The sequence below is a fragment of the Lissotriton helveticus genome, chromosome 11, assembly GCF_964261635.1.
Source record: "Lissotriton helveticus chromosome 11, aLisHel1.1, whole genome shotgun sequence".
Taxonomy (NCBI): domain Eukaryota; kingdom Metazoa; phylum Chordata; class Amphibia; order Caudata; family Salamandridae; genus Lissotriton; species Lissotriton helveticus.
The window spans coordinates 1,130,705,562-1,130,729,444 of NC_136072.1; the positions used below are offsets into that span (position 1 = coordinate 1,130,705,562).

At 47.2% G+C, this 23,883-nt stretch overlaps 1 protein-coding gene across 2 annotated transcripts in view; it reads right to left on the minus strand.

The window, feature by feature from the left end:
• YDJC (YdjC chitooligosaccharide deacetylase homolog) overlaps positions 1 to 23,883 on the minus strand; it is a 149,648-nt gene that overhangs the window by 3,274 nt on the left and 122,491 nt on the right. For both annotated transcript variants that reach the window (XM_078667873.1, XM_078667874.1), the window contains exon 5: positions 13,904 to 14,081. In XM_078667873.1, coding sequence (XP_078523999.1) covers positions 13,904 to 14,081 — 178 coding nt within the window. The remainder of the gene's footprint in view (positions 1 to 13,903; positions 14,082 to 23,883) is intronic.

Sequence of the window (23,883 nt, forward strand, 5' to 3'; positions counted from 1 at the left end):
GTGGGCCGGCCTTCAGAGCGACGCTGCTCCAGATCATTCGGCGGGCCAGAAATCTGAGGAGGGTCCCAGCTTGCGGGCCTGCCCGTCCGACGCGAGTGAGGAGAGACCGGTGAGGCGTCTTTGGTCTCACCTGGACGCCGGAGGAATCTGCGTGGGGGGGGGGGGGGGGGGGTCGCACGGCAGAGGCCCAATCCCCTGGAAGGATGACAGGCCTTCGGCTGCTGCGGCGGGAGGCCCGTAATCAGACCGCCGGCACGGGAGTGCAGAGTGCGGGCCTAGCAGCCTACGTGAGGCCCGGTTTCTGGGCCTAGTCTGGAAGAGGTGGAGAGGGCGTCGACTGGCCCCGGAGACCCTGAAGAGAGACCAAGCGCTCCTGATGCCGCATGTGAGGGGCTGTGCAGTGCGCTGACCGAGTTGCCGGCCTGAATACAATATAGACGTTTGTGGCGCTTCCTGCCGGCAGACACAAGAAGCATAAGTTGGAGAAGGGGAGGGAGGCGCTAATTGCAGCGGGACGCTGGCCCGCCGCGGCAGGCATTTACCCTACCTACAGAAGGGCTGTTGCTGTCTGGACAATTGAGGCCCAGCGAGACAAGGCCCTTGGACACTTGCATAGGGCGGACATCGCCGACTCCAGGGCAGGCCTAGTGGAGGGTCGTCTACTACAGTAGAGGGAGCGCCTGCATATACCCGGAGAGAGTGACTCGTGGTGGGGTGCTACTGCGCCAGCTGGACAATCATCGGACTGTGGTCCTATGCAGGGCCGGAGTGGGGCGGGCCCACCATTGGTACTCCATACGCACTGCGGGGGAGGACGGGCCGGTGCTACCCCTCGCGGGCGCAACGTGGGTGACTTTTGTGCTACAATGTTTCCCTACGCGGAACTGTGACTGCCACGAATCCATCCCACGTCGGGGTGTAAGTCAGCAACATGAGACCCAAGATCGTTGCGCCTACGCAGTCCAACAAACTGGACAAATATGCTGTCCAGAAGGGGGCCTCCCCAGCAGGAGGCGCATCCAATGACAACGCCGCCCCAAAGGAACCATCGCTGGCCTCCATCATGGCGGCTATACAGGCCCAGGGCACCAACTTGGAGACCAAAATAGATAGGGTCTCCATTGAGGTAAATCTTCTTCGGGCTGACCTAAGCAAAACCTCAGACAGGGCCAAGGCGAACGAAGCCGGAATCAGGGACCTACAGGCGACGGCATTGGAACACCGCGTAAACGAGCTAGTACACCAGCATCGTCAGATGGCCCTCAGACTCGAGGACCAAGAAGGGCGGGCCCGGAGGAGCAACATAAGCGGGGTAGGCATTCCGGAGGAAGTTGAAGGGCCCAGTATGGAACTTTTCCTAGAAGACTTGATCCTAAACCATCTGAAGCCTAAGCGTCTATCGAACAGCTTCACGATCGAACGCGCACACCGTGCGCCCATCCCCAAGCCGGAACCAGGGGCGCCACCCAGGACAATCATAGCACAAATTCTAAATTACTGAGACCGGGATGCCATCCTGCAGACGGCTCGACAGAGGGGGGGACCTGCCGTATGAAAACACCACAATCCGTTTTTTTCCGGACTTCACGCTTCGGGTGCAAAGAGAGAGACGCTCCTTCACCGGTGTTAAGGCAGCTCTGAGCGACAGAGGTATCAAGTACATGATGTTCTTCCCAGCCAAGCTCAAGGTCATTGCTGGGGCAAATCCCTCTTCTTTACCTGGCCATCGGATGTACAGAACTGGCTGGACGATGAGTCATTGCGTAATCCGGACCGACTGGACAAGGGTAGCTGGAGGAATACTCAGGTTGCATCAACAGAATCCGCACCCGGACACTCGGATGCGGGAGGGCAGAGCCAGCGCTCCTGGAGTTCAAGATCGGCTAGCCCCACGATGGGACACTCTTCGTGAGGCGAAGGGACAGTAGCAGTTACGGATCGGAGGGCATTGACCTCAACAAATTGTAACTTATCGCAGGGTCTCATTATAGGAGTGAGCTCTTTTCAGTGGGGGGAGCTAAGGGGCGGAAGGAGCTAGGATACCTTAACGTTACAAAGTGGGTAGGTCTTCAGAGCAGACACTATCGGTAAGGCTCCCCCATGTTACAGTGACTCTGTGGTACACTCTGTCTTGGGACAGGCTGGGACGCTGCTGTGACTTGGCTGGGTTGTGAACCTAAATGTTGGGCAATGTGTAAATTTTGGTGTTGGAGTTTGAGTGGTACACAGTTATACATTCAATGGAGGGAGTGAGTGGCGGCTGGAGCTGGGGCCGACGCTCGCTCCTCTTAGTACAGGTCTTTTCGGAGAGGGGAGTTCTTTCCCACTCCAGGTTGGGGTACTGGGCGAAAGGCACTCTGCTAATTGGGGATGTGGGTAGTTCTAAACCTACGGAGCAGGGAAGCAGGGAGGGGGTAGGTGTTGGTGGAAGGGGGGGATTTCAGGTTTTGGGGTGTGGGGGGGTGGTTCTGGTGTGGGAGTTGGGGGGAGTGGGCTGGGACTGTTTGGTGTTGCCGCGGAGGATTGCAATGTTTAGACTGCAATGTGGTGCTGGGATGTGCGGGGCTTGGAGCGTAGTTCGAATTTTCAGCCATTATGACGTGGAATAAAAGCCTTAAGATTCTGAGTTGGAACGTCAACGGGCTGGGGGTCAAACTTAAGAGAACTATAGTGTTGCAATTCCTTAAAACCTTAAACGACATATGCCAGATGTGGTACTCCTACAGGAGACCCATCTCCTTGGAAACACCCGTCATGCATTGAGCAGATTTGGGTATTCCCTTGTTATTCATGCAGGCTTTACCTCTGGCTCACGTGGGGTTGGTATTAGGATACGTCGGGCCTTCCCTTAGTTATAGAACACACCGTTACAGATCCATTGGGCCGACATGCCGCTGTCTCTGGTAGATGGGAGGGTCGTAGGATGCGCCTCGTGACCTGCTACATCCCACCTGGCCTTCAGACCCAATCCTTTCAGGCATTGGGGAAATTGCTCCTCTCCCTTCCAGAGGGTCAGCTCTATGTGGGTGGAGATTTTAATGCCGTGGTCTCGGGTCATTGTGATAGACATCCCCCTAGGAACATACCCTCCAGCCAAACGTGGTTAGCTGATTTCATGGACACCTTCGGCCTCACCGACCTTTGGCGCTTCAAACATCCCACTGACAGGTAATATCCCTTCTTTTCAGGTCCACACCGCTCTTTCTCCTGTTTAGATTATATCCTTACACCTTTGCATTATGACATGGCTGTTCAAGAGGCTACTCACTTGGCGCGCAGTATTTCAGACCACTCCCCTCTATTGATCCATCTTACCATAGGAGGCCAGCGAGAGGGCAGACTACCTCCGATTAGCGCGTGGCATCTCCGTAATGCGGACACGCATAAGGCCCTTACGGTAGCGATTGACCGCTATTTTGAAAACAACAAAGGTACAGTGGACTATCGGTGGTTTTGTGGGAGGCGTTCAAAACGGTACTGAGAGGGGAGGCCCTGTCAGTAATAGCCTGCCGTCGCAAGGAGCGAGAGGCGCAGATGCTTAAAGTGGAGGGAGATCTGCATGACTTAGAGGCAGCTGTGATTGCGGGGGGGGGACCCGGAGGGGACCCACGAGCTTCACCTTAAACAGGCTGAGTTAAAGGCGTTGGCCACTGATGCAGCCAGAACTACCCTTAGGGATAGAGAAGGCAGGCTGTACGACCAGGGAGATAAGGAGGGTAAGCTTATTGCATGGCTGGACAAAAAGGCAACAGAAACAGTAGGTGGTTGCGGAGCTTTTGACCGAGACGGGTACAGTCATCACCGAACCCCGTGAGGTGGTTCGGGAGTTTGAGCACCACTACCGAAAGGTGTACAGTAGAGGGTCGGACCGGCCTGAAGAGGACTCGGTGGACTTGTTGGCCGACATCCAAATGCCTGCCCTCACGGATGCGGAGAGAGACACCATGGAGGCCCCGCTCTCTATAGAGGAGCTTAGTAGGGCTATTTGTGACCTCCGCTCTGGAAAGGCCATGGGACCCAACGGGCTCCCGGTCGAACTTTATAAGCTCAAATCGGATGGCCTCAGCCTCTATCTTAAGAGGATGTTTGAGGAAAGCAAGGAGCAGGGATTGTTACCTAGGGATCAACTGATAGCCACCATTGTGGCCATCCCAAAAGAAGGCAAACCCAAAAACTTGTGTGCCTCCTACAGGATTAATGCAGAGTCCGAGATCCTTGCTAAGGTTCTCGCTAACAGGCTCCGGCCGGTCCTGTCGACGGTGGTTCACCCGGACCAGTCGGGCTTTATGCCACACCGTAATACTGCTCTCAATCTTCGACGGGTCCATGGCGTGTTGGGGCGCTGTCACACCATTCGGGAGGACGCTGTGCTGGTGTCATTAGATACTGCCATGGTGTTTGACACCGTGGAATAGCCATATATGATAGCTGTCCTCCGGAAAATGGGCTTTGGCCCCGAATGTATAGGCTGGGTCCGCCTCCTTTACTCTGAGCCACTGGCCCAGGTTACCGTCAATAATAAGCTATCCGAGGTATTCGCTTTGGAGAGAGGGACACGACAAGGATGTCCCCTCTCGCCGTTGCTTTTTGCTCTGTCCTTGGAGCAATTAGCTGCCTGGATCCGACAAGATCTCTCTATAAAAGGGCTCCGCTGGGCAGACGGTTGGGAGAACAGGATTTTGCTTTACGCGGACGACATCCTGCTGTACCTCGCTAGCCCCCGAAAATCGCTTATGGAAGCCATGGACATCTTTACTAGTTTCAGACGAAACTCTGGCTACAGTATAAATTGGGGCAAATCCATGTTATACGTCCTTCACGGTGGGCCCCCGGTAGTACCCCATGACTGCCCGATCCAGATTGTTACAGAGGGGTTTAAGTACCTCGGTGTGTATATCTCCAAGACGGCGAGCGTCCGGTATGAGAGAAACCTCCTGCCACCTCTGCAACGGTTTAAGAAAGACTCGGCCTTATGGCGGAAACTCCCGCTGTCTCTGTTGGGCAGGGCGTCGCTCTTTAAAATGATGGCACTGCCAAGATTCCTCTATGCTTTACAGAACTATCCTGATTTGGTGCCCCAGTCATACTTTACCTCACTGGAGGCCTCCCTTAGAGAGCTTCTGTGGGACGGGACGCCCCGTATCTCCCTTCAGAAGTTGACGCTTGGCTGGTTTGATGGGGGAATTGCGCTCCCTGATATCCGCAAATATTATTGGGCTGCGCACCTTGTAGCCATCAACCAGGGCACGTATTGTGATGGTAACGACCCCGGGTACGGCATGGACCGTTGGCTTTTACCGGGGGGAACTACGAGGCTGCACTATACTCTAGGCCAGGTAGGTTCCCGCTGACTGGGCCCACCAAACACTCGGTGCAAATCTGGCATTTGGTGCAAAAGAAGCTTGGTTGGGCCGACACTCTCACCATGGCCACCCCGCTTTGGGCATCCAAACGCCTTGGAACTTTAAGCCGCACCAAGGGTTTCCATAACTGGGACCTGATCGGGATCTCTTACATTCGAGATCTCTGGGGCCCCGCGGGGGTTGTGCCTTTCGCCTCCCTCCAGCAGACGTATGAGCTAGCCCAAACAGAATGCTACTGGTATTTGCAGGTCCGTCATTCCCTCCAATCCAACATTCCCACAGGAACCGTCCCCCCAGCTTCCTCCCCCTTGGAGGACAGATTACTTGATGGTCACCTACCCGATCATGCTATTTCCCTCACATACAAAAAAATTATTAACAATTCCCCTGGTTTATTGCATACCCTGAGGGGGAGGTGGGAGGCGGACGGTTTGGAAATAGACTAGGAAGAGTGGAACAGTACTCTGGCGTCTCCTAGGGAGGTGGCCATGTCAGCCAGGCTTCGTCTGATTCAGTTGAAGATACTTCACCGAGTCTATATTTCGGGGACAAGATTACAACTCATGGGCCGCAGTTCTGACAGGCTTTGTCGGAGGGGCTGTGGTGAGGTAGGGACATTTTTTCATATTGTATGGGCATGTCCACTGTTACAGGTCTATTGGAAACGAATACACCAGTGCGTGCGAGAGGTTGAGTTACGGGTGGAGGCGAAGAGATGTCTTTTAAATATATGGGAGCCTACTGATTTGTCGCATCGGGGCAGAACCTGGGCTACACTTGGGTTTGCCATTGCAAAACGGAATATTGCCAGATTGGAGGGGGGGGGGGGGGAGCGGTGGGGCCACCGAGGATTGGCTCCTGGAAAACAGACATGGACTGGTGCATGCTCCAGGAAAAGACAGTCTATGTTGCCAGGGGCTGCCCACAGAAAGGGGTGGACATTTGGTCCGGTTGGAATGAATATAGGGGTCATAGCTGCAAACCCCCCACGACAGCCAGGGTTGACGACCCACTCGCACAATTAAATGTATGATGCTATCCTGTATCTTGAAAGGCTTGAAGTCCTATGACCTCCTGTACTTGCCTCGGCACCCTTCTGGTACGATTGTAAGTCTTTTATTGTATGCTGCGATGTACACCACTTTTCTTTTCCACAGTTAATAAAAAGTTTTTGTTTTTAAAGAAAGGTTATTTGGAGAGCTAATAAGATACTGTATGGATGTCTATGTCAACACCAGTCTTTGAGGGTGAACGTTTATTTATTTACTGACTTATACCGCGCTAGGAACTCGACTCCCTGAGGAGTATCTCCGCGCCTTTGGTAACATCAATGAGCAGAGACCCTATCCAAAGTATAACAGATTCCCTATCAGGATTAATGATTGAACAGGAAAGTTTTTAATTTTTTCCTAAAAGGAAAATGTTCCTTACAGGTTCTGATGTCATGAGGGAGATTATTCCAGAGCTTTGGACCAGCAACTGACAAGGCTCTACCCCCTTGTCGGGATTTCCAGAACCTAGGGACATAAAGCAGTTCTTGGTCCCCCGATCTCAAAGACCTTGAAGGGACATAGGGAATGAACCTCCTGGTTAGGTAGTCAGGGCCTTTACCAGTAAGGCATTTGTGAATGGTGCAGCATATTTTAAACGACACCCTCTGTTTCACAGTGAGCCAATGAAGTTTACTTAGTAATGGGATTGAGGGAGTACGGGCTGGGGCATTACAGACAAGTCGTGCAGCAGTATTCTGCACGACCTGTAATCTGGCAATAACCCCCTCATTGGCGGCTAACAGCAGACCATTACAGTAATCCAGTCTGCTCAGCACGAGCGACTGAATTAGTGTTTTCCTGGTGGAATCGGGTAAGAGGGGAAATACCCGTCGTAGAAGGCCAATGACATGGAAACAGGAGCTTACTACTTGATTAGCGTGATGTTTAAGGGCAAGCTCCTGATCCAACTTAACTCCTAGATCTTTCACTACCACTTTGGGAGTAGGGACTGGGCCGAGATCTTGAGGCCACCAGTCAGGAGTCCATAGCCGTTTGGCTTCCCCAAAAAGCATCACCTCCGTCTTAGAGACGTTGCACTGAAGGAAATTAGCTGCCATCCAATGTGCCACCTCTTTCATTCCCTGTGCAAAGGAGTTACGCACCTCAGGAGTCATGATTTTGAACGGGAAGAGGAGTTGGGTATCGTCTGCATACGATACAGGAATAAACCCATGCGATCTCATGATGTTCGCTAGGGGTGCCACATAGATGTTAAAAAGCGTTGGGCTCAAGCATGAGCCCTGTGGCACCCCCTTTGAGATCTCAACCTCCTCTGACTGATAAGGACCCAGTATGACTCTCTGAGTGCGATTGGTGAAGAAGCTCCTTAGCCAGGCCAACGCCTTGCCACCCAGACTGATGTCGGTGAGCCTGGAGGTCATGATGTCATGTGACACCGTGTCAAACGCCGCTGACAAATCTAAAAGCACCAGGACAACGGAATAACCCCTATCCTGGAGCATACGAAGATCGTCAGCGACGGACAGCAAGGCGGTCTCAGTGCTGTGCCGGGGTCTAAACCCCGACTGGGATGGATCGAGCCCCCCTACACTTTCGATGTATTTGGATAAGTGTCGGTTGACAGATTTCTCAGTGAGCTTCCCCAAGAAAGGGAGAAGGGAGATGGGTCTCAGGTTTGTTAGGTCTGACCACGGATTAGAGTTGTTCTTTCGTAGAGGTCTGACCAAAGCACGCTTCCAATCAAGGGGAACTTCCCCTGTATTCAGAGAAAGATTGATCACCTGCCGAATTCCAGTCCCCAGCTCATCACTCAAAAGGGCCATCACCCGTGCTGGGATGATGTCAGACGGACAGCCACTCTTTGTCTGAGTGATTAGGATGGTTAACTCCTCCATTGATACCGGTGGAAATTCTGCAAGTTCATTTATCTTCTTTTCTGCTGAGCTGGAGATAGGCTGAGACATGCCCTCAACAGAGCCCATATTGTCACCAGTGGATTTTGAGGCTAGAATCTTAGCATAAATGCCATCAATTTTTTTTGACAAAGAACTGTGAAATATTATTACACAGTTCCTGGGACTCAGTCCCATCCAATTCGCAGGCTAAGGGCTTGGTGAATGTTTGAAGAATTTGGTAGAGAGCTTTGGAGTTATTACCGGCTGCTGATAATTGGGCTGCGATATGATGTTTCCGCGCAGCCCGAATAGCCTTATGGTAACATTTTAAGGAAGTTTTGTGATTTTCTTTGTCTTCTACTTTGTGTGTAGCTCTCCAACGTTTCTCTAACTTTCTCGTAATGAGTTTTAGCTGTCTAAGATCGTCTGTATACCACACTTCTTGTTTAGGGGCCGGTCACACTTTGTAAGTCCTCAAAGGAACAACCTGATCAATAGTTATAGTAATAGCTTCATTGAATTTCGTTAATGCAGAGGTGACATTGTCCCCACATTCAACCCAATTGGGTTCTAGATATTTCCCCCTGAAGGTCTCTGGAGTTAATTTATTCCAGGGTCTTCTGACATCTGCCATAGTCCTCTGGATACCTTTTACCTTATGGTTGGAGCGGGTATAAAATTCAATGATCGCATGATCAGTCCAATCCACCTGGTGGGGAGGAAGACATTTTATGTGGGTCGAACTACATAGCACAAGATCAAGTGTATGACCCGCTATGTGAGTAGGACCCTGATTCATTAGGTTCAAACCAAGTGTGGTCATATCATCCAGGAGCATCTGTGCTTCGGGACATGTTGATAACTCACTATGGACATTGAAATCCCCTACCACAATGAAATCAGAATTCATCTGCATATGAGGGGCAAGAACTTCCACGAGGTGGATGGAGAAATTCCTTATGGGACCAGGGGGTCGATAAACTAGTGCCCCTTTCCTAGATTCCCTAGAACAAGGGTTGATCGTGAAAATAAGGAGCTCCATTTGTGAGTTACAGACAGTCTCGGTAACCACCACCTCTATTTCCTGTTTAAAAACAATGGCTAATCCACCCCCAATTTTGGTAGGGCGGTCCATCCTCACAATTTTGTACCCTGTCGGCACCCCCATAGTAATAGACGGGACAGTGTGGGGCTTGAGCCAAGTCTCAGTTAAAAAACAGAAATGTGGACTCTCTGAGGTTATGAGGTCCCAAACCTGAGTGGAGTGAGACACTAATGAGCGCACATTGCACAGAAAACTCTTACAGTCTAAAACACAGTGTGTGTTTTGGCACCAATTTACCATCAGACTGCACTGTCTGGATAGGTGTGAGTTGTTCTGCTAGAACATTTATAAAAGGCCCGAGCGGGTTGAGAGCAGTACCAAATCCGTATTTGGCACATTTATCTGTGGATCAGACACAAGACATAGTGTCCTCTTCAAATGTTGCTGGAGAAGTTGGGAAATTCCATTCTGCAAAAAAAAGACAGCCACCATTGTTTAAGGTATCGTCATACACTATGTCTCGCGGTCAGGCACGTTTGTGAAGAAGATCCAAGGAGGATTAATTGAATGAGGTGTGAAACCAACTGAATCTTACTTAGCCTGAGAAAAAAATTTGTAAGCAGGAATAGTTAAGAATGGATGAGGCTTAAACTCTAACCGCAAAAAAGAATCACCCAAGGATGATTTTGAGTTTAATTAATAGCCTGTTTGTGGGATCCACCGTCCACATTCAGGGGAACAGAGTAAGAGATAGTCTGGTACTGAAATCATGAACTGTGAAAAAACTGGACTGTTCTTCCCCATTTTCTTCTATTTACGTTGTCCATAGAATGGTACATCAAGGGGTATGACGCAAAGGAACCACCTCTGTCTTTGACGATAGAGTGCAATTAGGATGTCACAGCGATAGGTTAGGTTTTTTCGGGCCTCAGATGCAACAGCTGCAGATCTAGGTAACATCAGCACTGAAGCCGCAGGACCTTGGAGGGAGTGAGGCCCGATCTTCCTTCCTTATCAACCTTCCCTGGAGATGTAGCTCCAGAACCCTTTAAATCACAAGGACCTGCAAGTCGGTGGAGGCAGCGGCTCTGCACCACAGTATTGTAATCCTCTTATCAGGCTTGAATAGACCGTACTGTTCCACAGGTCCTAAAATCTTGGTAAGGGGAAACTACAAAACTGGTAGCCACATCCAAAAAAGATGAGCATCACAACAAACCATTCTCCATATCCTGACAAAAGGAAGCATAAACAGGAATTGCGTCAAGGTAGGAGAGGGTGCTCTTTGTGGTTGACAGAGGACAAATTGTAAGTAAGGCATTCCCAACAAAGCTGAGATGGAGAGACAGGGAACAGCCAGAACCACAAGGTATAAAACAGGTAACACATGGCTGGCATGACTGGTGGTACACACTTTCATGAGACAGAAGCTAATTGGTTGAAATCGGGCCACATTATCCTTTCTAAACACCCAGGCATAGGGAGCCCTTTGGGGCTGCACCAGGAAATCACTCATTTGCAGACATAACCTTGGCAATTGCCATTTGCAGTGAGAGTACTGCCTGCAAGTCAGCAAAGGGAGCTGCTATATTTTTTATGAAATATACAAAAAAAAAATTGATGAGAGGTAAGCGAGTTAATCTCAACCCAATAACCCCTTGAGTTTGGGTATACACACACACAACCAGGAGAGCTGCTCCAAAGGGAAATGCTTATTAACTTAACTGTGGCAGCTGACTGAATGAGTCTTGAGAGGAAAGTGATAAACATCAAACCCAATACAGCAATAAATGTAGCGTAATCAATATGTGTGTGTGTGTAAAGGAATTACGATGTCACGTCCTTCACTTAACTATCAGAAACAACAGGTGCTTCCACTACAAAGGTTGCACAAACAATTAATGCAGAGATGTAAATTAAGCGTTGAGATTGTGGTGTCCAGCAGAGATTACGACATATGGTAATTTACTTGTTTAAAAGTTAGTAAACAAGTGAATGTTTTACACATGAGAAATGGTGTGGACATTTTTTTATGGCAACGCGCTGTGCCCATTAAAACCAAGATATGGTTGTCAGTCTTGCATATTAGGGACCTATAATCTACATAGGTAATAAGAAATGGGTAACAAGCATTTGCAATGCAATAGGTCACACGTTTACGAAAGTTTGAGCTATCGGCGTTGTAAATGACAATGCCTTTTATTTACGTGTTGTTTTCAAAATGGATAAATAAAAGGCATTGTCATTTACAATGCCAATAGCTTACACTTTTACCAATGCGAGACCTATTGCATTGCAAATGCCAGCGCCCATGCTATAAAAATGTTTAAAAAGTATTAGGAGAGAGTGTGTCCGGCCTGCAACAGCAGGCAGGACTAAGCTATTTGAGAAAATAGTGCTCATAGGCTGTAATTAAACCCTACTGAGTAACAACACATGTAACAGTGGGTGTCGCCATGGGAGGTTACAAAATGAGACAGGGCGGTACTTAGGAGGGACTACTAAGCCATTTGACCAATGAAAAGCAATAGTTTACAGGGGACAATGACACAATCCAATATGGGCGGAGAGTGGCGGAGCTTCAAGTCCCTACCTAAATATAGCATGCCTCGCAGAGCAGCGCATGCACTGCCCAGGCACGTCATAAAAAGGAGACATTTAATGTACAGATTTTATAAAAGAGGTTATTTTACCCTTTAGGCTAAATGACTTGTTTTTGTTGCTTGCCCATATACCCCGCCTCCTGAAGTTTCCAGTTAACTTCGCATCAGATGAGTTGCAGGAGCACAAACCGCATCTCCAGTTAAGCAACCAAAAGCATCAGTAAAGTAAAACACAGAGGTCATGTTAATGGTCATCATTAGCAAAGCCTTATGCAAAGAATCTAGATAACCGTGAATAATAATGGAGGAACTCACTGCATCAAGGTTTCTACGGGTTGCTGCCATGCCACAGTTTAGCAAGGACTTGTAACTTTCTATGGCATGTGATGACTGTCAACAGCAAGGATTCATCATCAGGAATTCATCTAGACATCAATGGCTTATTCTTCAAGTCTAGGACTGTCTCTCAATGTCATGGGCCACCTTTCAACACAATGGCTCTGTCTAAAAGTGAAGTTCTCTCTCTCGACTCATCGTTATGACCTCACTTCTTGTCGAGGAATCCTCGCAAAGCACCAATGAGACATAATGGCAAAAGGAGATGGTGCTGTAGCTCAATATTGCTTAAAGATACATGAACATCAATTCAATTCGGTCATCCTTGTATAGTGCATGGCTACCCTCCAAAGGCCTTCTAACGCTGAAAACCAGTCAGGGCGCTTATCGAATCCTAAGTACATAAACAGGCAAGTTTTAAATAATTTTCTAAAGCAACTTTCATCCTCCATCTTCCTTAACCTAGTGGGCAGCTTTGCTACAAGGAAAGAGAAGAACCTGCCTCCACTTCTTGCTTTGCATACTCTTGGTATTTCAGCTAACTTTAGGGAGGATGATCTCAGTAGTCTCCAGGTGGCATAGGGACGAATTGTGGGATAAAGTATTTAAGAGCCAAGAGCAATACATAGCGACTGAAACTGAATTCTTTGTTTCAATGAAAGCCAGTGCAGAGCGGCAAGAGAGCCAGATACAGATTGATGCCTTGGTATCTTAAGTGGCAGCTTAGCTGCTGTGTTCTGGATCACCAGAAGTCTTTCCAACACAAAGCGGACAGCCAAGATAAAGGGAGTTTCCGTCATCTAGACGAGAAAGAATCAATGACTGTACCACTAGTCTCAGAGAGGGCAGTGGAAGGAGGTCTTATATCTTGCTAAGAGTTCTCATGATACCTTAACAGGAGGATGACAATTTACGAACTTAGGTCTCAATGATAAGGTTCTCATCCAGCCAGACGCTCAGATCCTGGATTACAGACTTTGGCTGGGGATTCCAACTAGGAACTGATGCCCAACATTTGATATTATTGGCAATTGCCAACACCAAATTTTTGTCACCATTAAGTTTCCGACAAAAACGTGCCATTCAGTCCGCATTCAGTCAACAACCTCCTCGGACAATGCTCCCAATGATCAATATTACAATAATTACCCTGAGTGAAGGGAGATGATGATTTGGGTATCATCTGCATATGATACGATTGAGAGAATCTAAGATTGAACAAACTCCGCTAAAGGACGGACACAAAGATTTAAAAAGTTTAGGACTAAGCAAGGAACCCTGAGGCACTTCACACTTTAGGGGAAGGTATCAGAATAAAATGGCTTGTCATAAACCTGAAAGGTTCTATCATCCAGAAATGAGGATAGCCAATGAAGTGCTACTCCTGGAAATGTTTGCGCCTGCTAGTTTGTACCATAGATTATCATTGGAGAGTCTGTCAAAAGCGGCACTTAGATCCATTAGGATCACTGCCGAAGTACCTCCTTAGTCCAGATTAATTTTCAGTTCTACAACGCTATCCACACAACTTCTTAAGGAGTGGAAAAATCATCAGTGGTGAAAGGCAGTTCTTCCATCACTCTGAGATGCCCATGGACCATTACAATTTTTATGCATGAATTAGTTGTATATTTGCAATCAGCCCTACCTTATTCCATGACTCCTGAAGACCTCCACTGTGTTCAGGGAGTCCTTCTCTACATCCAGATAAAAGTCCATGAGGGCCTCTGGTATCCAACCACAGCCACGCAGACCTTGCTCAATGGGGACACGGGTGTACTGGATGCCATACTTCTCCAGCACGCTGGCAAAAACGAGGCGAATTTCTGCAAGTCAGGAAGGAAGAGGTTGGTCAACAATTTGAACAGTGCAGAAAAAAAAAACAACATCTCAAAAACTGCTTACCCACAATCACAATGAAGTGAAAATAGTAGTAAACTGATTGGATAAGTAAAGAGACACTGAAAATGTGCAAAAAAAGTGGAAAAAATGTTGATAAATACAAAGTATTTGTGAAGTGCCCAAATGCCATTAATTCAGTCTCTGGACTAAGGCCACTATATACTTATTATGGTAATGTTTTATGTTAGCGATTTCTTGGACAGAGCACTAGCACCATCCACCATTTCCAAGACTTCTAGGCTCTACCATTATGTGGATTTGGTTGGGACAGCATTAGGACCTTTCCCCTAGCACAGTGAAGAATATCCATGCATTTAATTATTTAGGAAACAAACTCCTGTAGATTTTACCAAGATAAATTGGCAAAAATTCCTTAGTCTAAACGTTTGGGAGTAAATCGATCATGCACCAATATTTAACCTTTGGATGGTGGACAGCCTGTGGACAAGGTCTAAAATGGGGACGGTTAGAAATGACAGAACTGTGCTGTGGGGTACCCAGAGGACTAGACAGGCAGACAAAGAGATTTGTTAAGAGAGACTGAAATTCCACTCTGTTTTTTTATGAGGATTACGTTTTGAGTTGTTGTGTCCAATCCATGAACCAATGCCTTGCAAACAGCTGATAGAATTATAGACATAAGGAATGGCCGCAGGCCATTTTCATCTACGCAGCCAGGATCTGTAACAACATCCCCTCATCCATCAGAACTGACCAGAGCCGCTCCAATGTAGGAAAGCGTTGAAGCCTCGCCTATTTAACCCCTTGGCCGCGGCGGTAATTCCGCAGCGGCGCTAGGGGAGCCGCACGGCGCCGCCATGCTCGTGACGGAACCGCTCCATCACGAGCCGCGGTGGCGCCGTGCTTGTGACGGAATAAAACGCTCAGCGCAGGCGCGTAATCAGTTCCGCGCAGGCGCGGCGGCCGGGCCGTGACGGAACCATTCCGTCACCAGCACAGCACCACCGTGGCTCGTGATGGAATGGTTCCATCACGAGCATGCAAGGGGTTAAATAACACTACATCACAATGCATTGACCACCCACAACCCTGCTTCCTCTCCTATTACTCATTGATTTTATGCTTGTTTTTGATCATGTACAGCGCTAAGGAAATACCAAGTACATAAATACAAAGACAATTGGGGTCAGGTGCGTACTTGAAAAAGAAGGGGGGACATCCCTGGAGAGCACTGCACATGTAAGCCCTCCAAATGAAATCTAAAATGTGAAACAAACTGCTACCGCCTCTGACCGATTAACTAAAAAATGATGCTCCTTAGGCACCATGGTTCTTTCAAAAATATAAAGTTACTTCAGAAGTGGTGAACGCCTCACAGACAATATGCTGCTGAGAGGTCAGCTAGAAAGAGGAGTTTTACTACTCCATTAACCAAGTCTCCTTGTAAGAGCATGTACTATGTATTCAACTGGGAGGTGGCTTTCACTGCTATGGAGTACTTTAATTGGTTGTATGTCAGAATATCAGTAACACAAATATTGTCTGCCATAAATATGGTGGCATGATTATAGTTGAATAAATAATGCTCCATTGTTATGTTAATTTAATATAGCGCACAAATCACCCCAGTAGGGGCTTCTCAGCACTGAAGCAGACTCGGGCAAAGTAATAGCACTAAGTTAAAACAAAACCGTTGTAAGCATTTTTCTGAATTTAGTGTAGCCCGTGCAGATGCAGAGGTGAAGGGGTAAGTTGATCCAGTATGAAGAGGCCAAGTAGGAAAAATCCCTACCTCCACATCTTGACACTCGAATTCGAGGTACAATAAGTAGAGCTTTATCCATAGATCTCAAGTTTCTAACTGGGCAGTAGCGTCTGAGCTCCTCCTTTAGGTAGCTGAGAACCTTTGCACACTAAGGAGTTATTTGTAAGGCAGAAAATGTTAAAAGTGCAGATATTGTATTATAAGCTGGAATGGTGTGATATTGCAGTCCACATTCCCTCCAGTCCATGCGTACACGCAGAACCTAAGTGACCCTACAGAAGTACATGCTAGACACAAAGCATGCAACTATCACACGCACAACACACTTCACGCAAGCTAGTTGGCTAACCGGTGTCACCCAACAGCTAGCTTCATAATTCCCTCGAAATCTACAATACGTTTGAGACCCAACCCATAGCCACATCATCCGCATTGCACAGTGCCAGCCTAGTAGTTGGCCAAGTAATGCCACCTCAACAGCGTATCCGCATGAAGTCATGAAAATACTTTTCCCTCAAACAAAATTACACAATCATCTTCAATCCGCACACTTTAATGACAAAATACTCCACAGCGTTATTCCCTCACAACACGGACCGCTGAGAATGAGTCAGACAGTTTAAACATACCATAGCCTCATGTGCAAAACACTAAATGATAATTAATTATCCGGCACGCGATACTCATCGAGAAAATATCCTCGAAAGGAAAGGCACTGGAGAACTGACCATGCAATTCAACAGAAAAGAGGAAACTTCAGCCCACCCTTTGGTGATGCACAATGCACAACACATATTTCTAGCAGGATGAAACTCATTTTTACTGTTACATTATCCAACACGAACCATTAGTAAGCTAGGCTTCCAACAAACCTCTACAACCACACAAAGCAACCCACCATACCCACTCGATGGATGGGATTCCCAGACTGGTACAAAAAGGGCAGCCAGATCAAGAACGCTGGGAGAAGGTGTTGCGCAAATGTGTATGTTAAACAGGGTGGGACTTTTCCCTTATCTCGAGAGGACACTGAGCTCACAGTGTGTGGTGTGGTCCTTTACTTGTTGCATCTTTGATCAGATCTTCCTGCAGGTCAACATCCCACTCCTGCCTTCTCCACATTGTTGGTCTTTATGTCCTGTTGTACTTGCTTGGTGGCAGTTTTACTTCTAGAATTGCTGTCAGAAACTTCACATTAGGCACTGGTTGATCCAGACAGGTTGTTTTTGGACAGGGTGACTTCTTTGCATCTTTTATTAATTCAGAACTGTTCGGGTTTCCAGGTCGGTGTTCAGGAGTGCTCGCATCCAGCACTGTACTTGGTCTTTGTGGAAAGTAGTTTCATAATAAACTGAGGGGACATACACACCAGGGTGATCCTGACTGCCCTGCAGCACCGCATCTGGGATGAATTAGTATCAACACTGACTTTCACCATTTAACTCTTTCAGCTGTTATAGCCTGTCCTGGGTACCCTGGACAAACATACTTTGGGTTAGTTAGGACAAATAAGTCAACAAAAATGAACAGCTATTCACAATATGAGTGAGCTTACGCCGAATGTGCGTATTTCAGTCCTGGCGAACGGTGTTCACAGCTGGTAGATAGATAGTGGGTGTTCCATATAAACCTGAATTCCAGATCCAGAGGAGGACAAGAGAGACAGGCAGGAGCTGCAACAAGTGGTTGTAGCAACTGAAAAGGATCAACGTTGAAGCCTGATCCACCACAGCCTGAAACTGGGCAGTGAAGCAATCCACGGCGCTTTCGGTCTCCAAATGAGCGAATGCATCCTGGGTTGGCCCAGCCCTACTGAAGGAAACCACACATTCGAGGAAGGATTAAGTCCTTTGAGTCCCAGGACAACGAGGAAGAGTTGATGCTTCTTCCAAGACATATAATAAATGATCTGGCAAAGGACATCGAGCCGACCTGGGCAGGTTTTTGCCATGGCTCCCACTGCAGCCTACCAAAAGGTGAAAAAAAGACCTGAAGAGGAGAAACTAAATCAGAAGCCCTGGAGATTCTGGGGTGATAGACCCAAATGAATCCTTCAGTGAACCGTGCACTATATCCAGGCTGAACCAAAGAGGTAGTGGGGTGGGGGTTTAGTAGTTTGGGTTTCATAAATAAAGCATGCGGATGGAAGTGATACGGATATGCGATAGGTTAAATCCCATTGATCCCCTCCTGGTGGTTCAGGTGACACAATCTGGTTTTATCAAATCAACCATTCATGTGGTGTGAGGTCTGTGGTCACTATGAGAACTCAGGAACAAACTACCTGAAATATAATAACCCACCTGAAATACAACAAAGCACGTAAAGCTGGGGCTTTCAGTGAATATATGTATAAACTGTGCACCGCGGAGTGATCCACCTGCTGGAAGGCCCGCCGTTTCTCTTTCTCGGAGTATATTCACTAAGAAATACTTTTTATGTGCTGGACCATGCAGACTGCTAGAGGATGGCATGCTGCATTTAATTAATTCATGTGTGTGAAAAGTGGCTCAAACTCAGCGTTACAAGAGCTAGTCTAACAACCTCCGGGACTAGCCACCATGAAAGAGGAACAAGTGTTTCCCTTTGAACTAATGTTTTGAAAGTATTCTGACACTTGGTCTGTTGTGACTTACATCACTTAAAATATTTTGTCTTACGACCGCCTTTGGAATAGGCCTGTGCAACATTCTTATGCTTAATATTGGGAGATCCCCGAATTTTATGTAAATGTGACATTTTCCCTTACATTGAATGATGTAAAATTTCGCTTTTTTTCCTGTGGATTGAATGGTTTGATTTGAAAGCGGTGACAGTTCAAAAAATAATTTTTCCTCCAACCCCTCTCTTGCAGGCATTGCATGTTTGTGCGAGGTATTTTTCCTTTCTAAGAAAAGTTGCTCTAGAATCCAGTGAGACGCATTTAGAATTGTTTTGTGAAAATTCAGCATATTTCCCATTAAAAAAACTAAACAGGAATACTTTTGCATTAAAGCAGCCGAACATCAATATCAGTATGTTCAATATCAGCAGCTTCACAAGTATACTGTTCACCGAGGACAGAAGATGGTGCTTTTAGTACTAATCTAGATGGAGACACTAGATGGCAGAATTGTACTAAACATTATAAACTAGAATAGCTGTAATGGAGAACAAGCATTAATAAATGCCAATAGATCTGTCTTTAATGTGCTGCATCTGAAGCTTCAATATCAGCAGCTTCACACCTATATTATAGTTCACCGAGGACAGAAGGTGGTGCTTTTAGTACTAATCTAGATGGAGACACTAGATGGCAGAATTGTACTTAACATTATAAACTAGAATAGCTGTAATGGAGAACAAGCATTAATAAATGCCAATACATCTGTCTTTAATGTGCTGCATCTGAAGCTCATAGCACACCTCCCACCCTGCATCAATCAATCAATCAGGTTACTTGTAAAGCGCAACTACTTGACCCGTAAGGGTCTCATGCATTGGGACGAAAGGGGGTGACAGCTAGTCGGCCAGAGGCGCTGTTTTTCAGTCGAAAAGCCAGGTCTTGAGATTCTTCCTGAACTGAGGCAGTGACGGTGATTGCCTGAGGTGGAGGGACAGGGTGTTCCAGGTCTTTGCTGCAAGGTAAAAGAAGGATCTTCCTCCAGCCGTGGTTTTGCCGATACGTGGGACGGTGGCCTAGGCAGAGCAGCGGTCTCTTGTGAGAGCGTGGAATACAAGCCGGAGGTTAAGGAACGCAGGTTACGCGTCGTCTAGAGCTTTGTAGGCGTGCGTGAGGAGCTTGAAGGTGATTCATTTATTGACTGAGAGCCAATGGAGGTCTCTCAGATGGCCGGGGATATGGCTCCGGTGGGGGATATTGAGGAGGAGTCTGGCAGTGGTGTTGTGAATGTTCCGCAGGTTCTTGAGGAGTTTCTGGGTGACGTTGGCATAGAGTGCATTGCCGTAGTAGAGTCTGCTGCTGTTGAGTGCGTGAGTGACTGTCTTTCTGGACTCGGGGATCCACTTGAAGATCTTTTGAAGCAGGCGTAGCGTGTGGAAGCAGGATGATGAGACGGCTTTGATCTGGCAGCTCATGGTGAGCAAGGAGTACAGGATAATGCAGAGGGTTTGTGAGGGGTCTGCGAGGGGGTTTCCAAGTGTTGCAGGCCACCAGCAGTCATCCCAGGAGGAGGGGGTGGAGCCCATGATGAGGACTTCAGTCTTCTCCGAGTTGAGCGTGAGGCAGATGTTCTTCATCTAGGTGTTGGCAGCCTTCATCCTGTCCCCCTGTGCATGCTAACCGGAAATGCTTTTCACCCAGCTCTTATACAGACATTTCTCACTCACTCATAAGCACACCGCTCACCCAGCACTTCTACATGCACACTCGTTACAGTTTACCCTGCACTGTCCGGGAGATCCTGCTTAGCTTGCAGTGACATGGACACACTGTTCACCATGCACACCTCCCCCCATGCACACATGGGCATAACTCCCACTGAGCACTTAACGGCACACAGCTCACTCTGCCTGTTTATGGGTATACTGCTTCCCTGCACTCATACTAGCACACAGCTCACTCGGCCCTCTAAATGCTTTTTATTATTATTTGTTTTACAATGGGTGCCTTTTGTGTTGAAAATGAAGGTTTGTGGGGAGTAGTTTAGGAAGACCGTGTGTGAAAAGAGGGCATTGGTGGTCTCAGAGGAGTGGAAGGACTGGACAGCAGGGTGTCTCAAATGCCCTGTACCTTACTGTACAATGCACAGTGCTGCCTATGCTTGGCAGTGAGACTTAAATTATAGATAAAGATATAAGGTGATAGTAACAGAAGGCGTCAGCAGAGCTGGGGTACTTTCATTGTACAGTAATCGCTCATGTTGACTGTCACAGCAAAGGCACGGAGAGTTGAATGGGTGTGTAAAGGCAGGAGCTCACTCAGTGTGCACACAGCACCTTTCTACTTCTATCCAACGCCTTAAATCTTACCTGCTCTGTACCGGCATATCTTGTACAGAGGAGCCATAGTTATGTGGTATAGTGCACTAGTACTGCACCGGCTTATCCTGTACAGTGGAGACAGAGTTATGTTGAATGGTGCGCTGACACTGCACAAGCACAACAAACACTGGAGGGAAGGAACACTCCTTTCCAGACGCACGGCTGAGGCTGTTCTCCATGACAAATATCCCAAACTTTTATCCACGTTCAATTTGCTTTATTCCATGTCCTCCAATCTTTCATGGGTCTCGTTTCTTTTGTCTTGTCACATGTGAGGTCCGTATGTATTTCAACGTTTCTACTGCGACAGATATGCCAATCCAGGCCTTTTTCTGAGGCACGAAACATACATAAATAATCCTCAGTCAGTTGATCTTTAATACCCAATGCATTTCAGACTATTCTTAGTCCTTCGTCAGGGGTCACTACAAGTTTAAAACAATACCATTAGATTGAATCTTCAGACCTGTGCACAACAGAGGGTACTGTATTGGGCAGACAGTGGGCATCCGAAAGGCTATTGATGGCGAACTGACAGCCCTTGATGGACTATACATGGGTTTAAAGTCCGGTTGGGTGGAGAACCAACGCTGAGAGATCGTCTCTTGGAGGTAAAGACCTGTGTACATTCACATTAGAAATACACAAATTCATGCCATGTTTTTCAACTACCCCATAATCAGCCATTTTCCCTCTACGCGCAAAAATACACACTGTAATCGTGTGCCCAAACAAGCCTCTCCAAACTAGCATAGCCATCCCCGTTCACCTCCACATTCTCATGTAGAACCACCAATATACGTTTCCCATCAACTCATGTTCAATGTTACTCCAAATTAACCAATGCCCAAAATCCAAACAGCATCAGCATTCTCCCATACCTGCATTGTCTGGTTCAATGTCATTGGTTCTCAATGTTCTCCTCTCCTTCCATGCAAGCAGTTTCCCCTTCCCTTCTACCATCTCTTATCACTTATTTAACCTGACCCCACCCCTTAGGTCGGCCAATCATGTTGAACTAAGTATATTCAAATCCCGACCTACAAATCCCATAACCCACTGCTTCAAACACCTCCTTACTCCCAACTGGTTGTTTAGCCACTCGTTTCCGATTACATGAATTCACTGTTGGCAGAAACTCCTCAAGCAACATTCCTAATACCCCGCCCTCCCGCCTTTGTCACCTCGAACGCCGATTCTGAGCGTGCATTTCTTGCTTCAAACATGAACAGTATCTTTACACTGTATTTTACGATGTTCCCAATGCACGTGTTCTCACACTAAATGTGTGTATATAGTCCAAATAAAAAATCCTGTGTATGTCTATAAACTTGGGGCCAGATGTAGGTATCCAAATACCGGTCGGTACCGCAAGAAAATACCGATTTTCGGCCGTTACCGACCGGTATTTGGATACTGAGATGTAGGGCATCTCAAAATACAGATTCGGTAATTTTACCGAATCGGTAAATTTACCGATTCAGTAAATTAACAGATTTGGTAAAATTACAGATTCGGTAAAATTACCGAATCTGTATTTTGAGATGTAGGTGGCACAGGGCTTTAAGGATTAGTTATTTACCACCAACTATTAGTTGGTGGTAAATAACGAATACCTGTGTATATGCAAATCTGTGCATGTACACCTGTGCCATGTGGCACACATACATGCCCTTAGGGGCATGCACACAAGCACTAATCAGGGGTGCAACAGGGTGTCAAAGTGACACCCTGCCACCCTTGACTTTTTCGGTATTTACCGAATCGGTAATTACCGATTCGGTAAATACCGAAAAAGTCAAGGGTGGCAGGGTGTCACTTTGACACCCTGTTGCACCCCTGATTAGTGCTTGTGTGCCATGTGGCACACATACATGGGCATGTATGTGTGCCACATGGCACAGGTGTACATGCACAGATTTGCATATACAGAGGTATTCGTTATTTACCACCAACTAACAGTTGGTGGTAAATAACTAATCCTTAAAGCCCTGTGGCACTGTTTACAGTGCCACCTACATCTCAAAATACAGATTCGTAATTTTACCGAATCTGTAATTTTACCAAATCTGTAATTTTACCGAATTGGTAAATGTACTGATTCGGTAATTACCGACTCTTACCGATTCGGTAAAAAAATACCGCATTATTACCTACATCTAATTTACCGATTCTTAAATACCGAATCGGTAAAATTCTGTATTTTAGAATCGGTAAAAAAGATTTACCTACATCTAGCCCATAGTTCGTAAACTTATCCTCCTGAGGTCACATGACTATTTGGTAGGTCCTGTTTCGCTGGTAATCCTGTGGGTGCAACTTGTCGGCAGGGCAGTCAATTAATACTCGTCACATGTGCCACTTTTTCCTGTGACAAATATTAATTGGTTGCTCAGCTAGATGGGCTCAAAGTAGCCGAGGGCATGCAAGGGCAAGCATACGCTTTTGTTCTCACCATTTAGCCTACCCCAACACCGCTGCTCTCTTTCACTGGAAGCTAGAGGTACCACGGTGAACTCTCAATTTAACAAGCCTATGTGTGGGCGGCCAGCCGTTGCTGGGCTGTTCTGGGGCTGTTCTGGGGAGTGGGAGTTAAAGACTAGTTTCGGTTTGATACAGTTCTGGTGATGGTGGGAACACGAACTTGGTCTACAAGGCTAGAGTAAGGGGGCCTCAATGATGGCTGGTAGTAGATATTAAAAGAGGGGGATGGAGGTTTCCCAGGAACATTTTAAATTGACTTGTAAAGTTCGAGGAATGGGGTTGGCAGCTAAGTGGCAAAAGATCCATGTTTCTAAAGCACACTGCTTTCCTAAAAGAGACGCACCTCACTAAAACCGAGGCGGGTAGGCTTCGTCGCCGATGGAGGGGGCAGCTCTATGCCACAGAATACTCGGCCTTTGCATGGGGAGCCCTGATTTGGGTCAGAGAAGAGGTTCTCTTAGAGGCCATGGAACCAGTATACAAAAAGAATGGCGATATGAGCTAGTAGAGGGGAAACTGAATGGGACATAGCC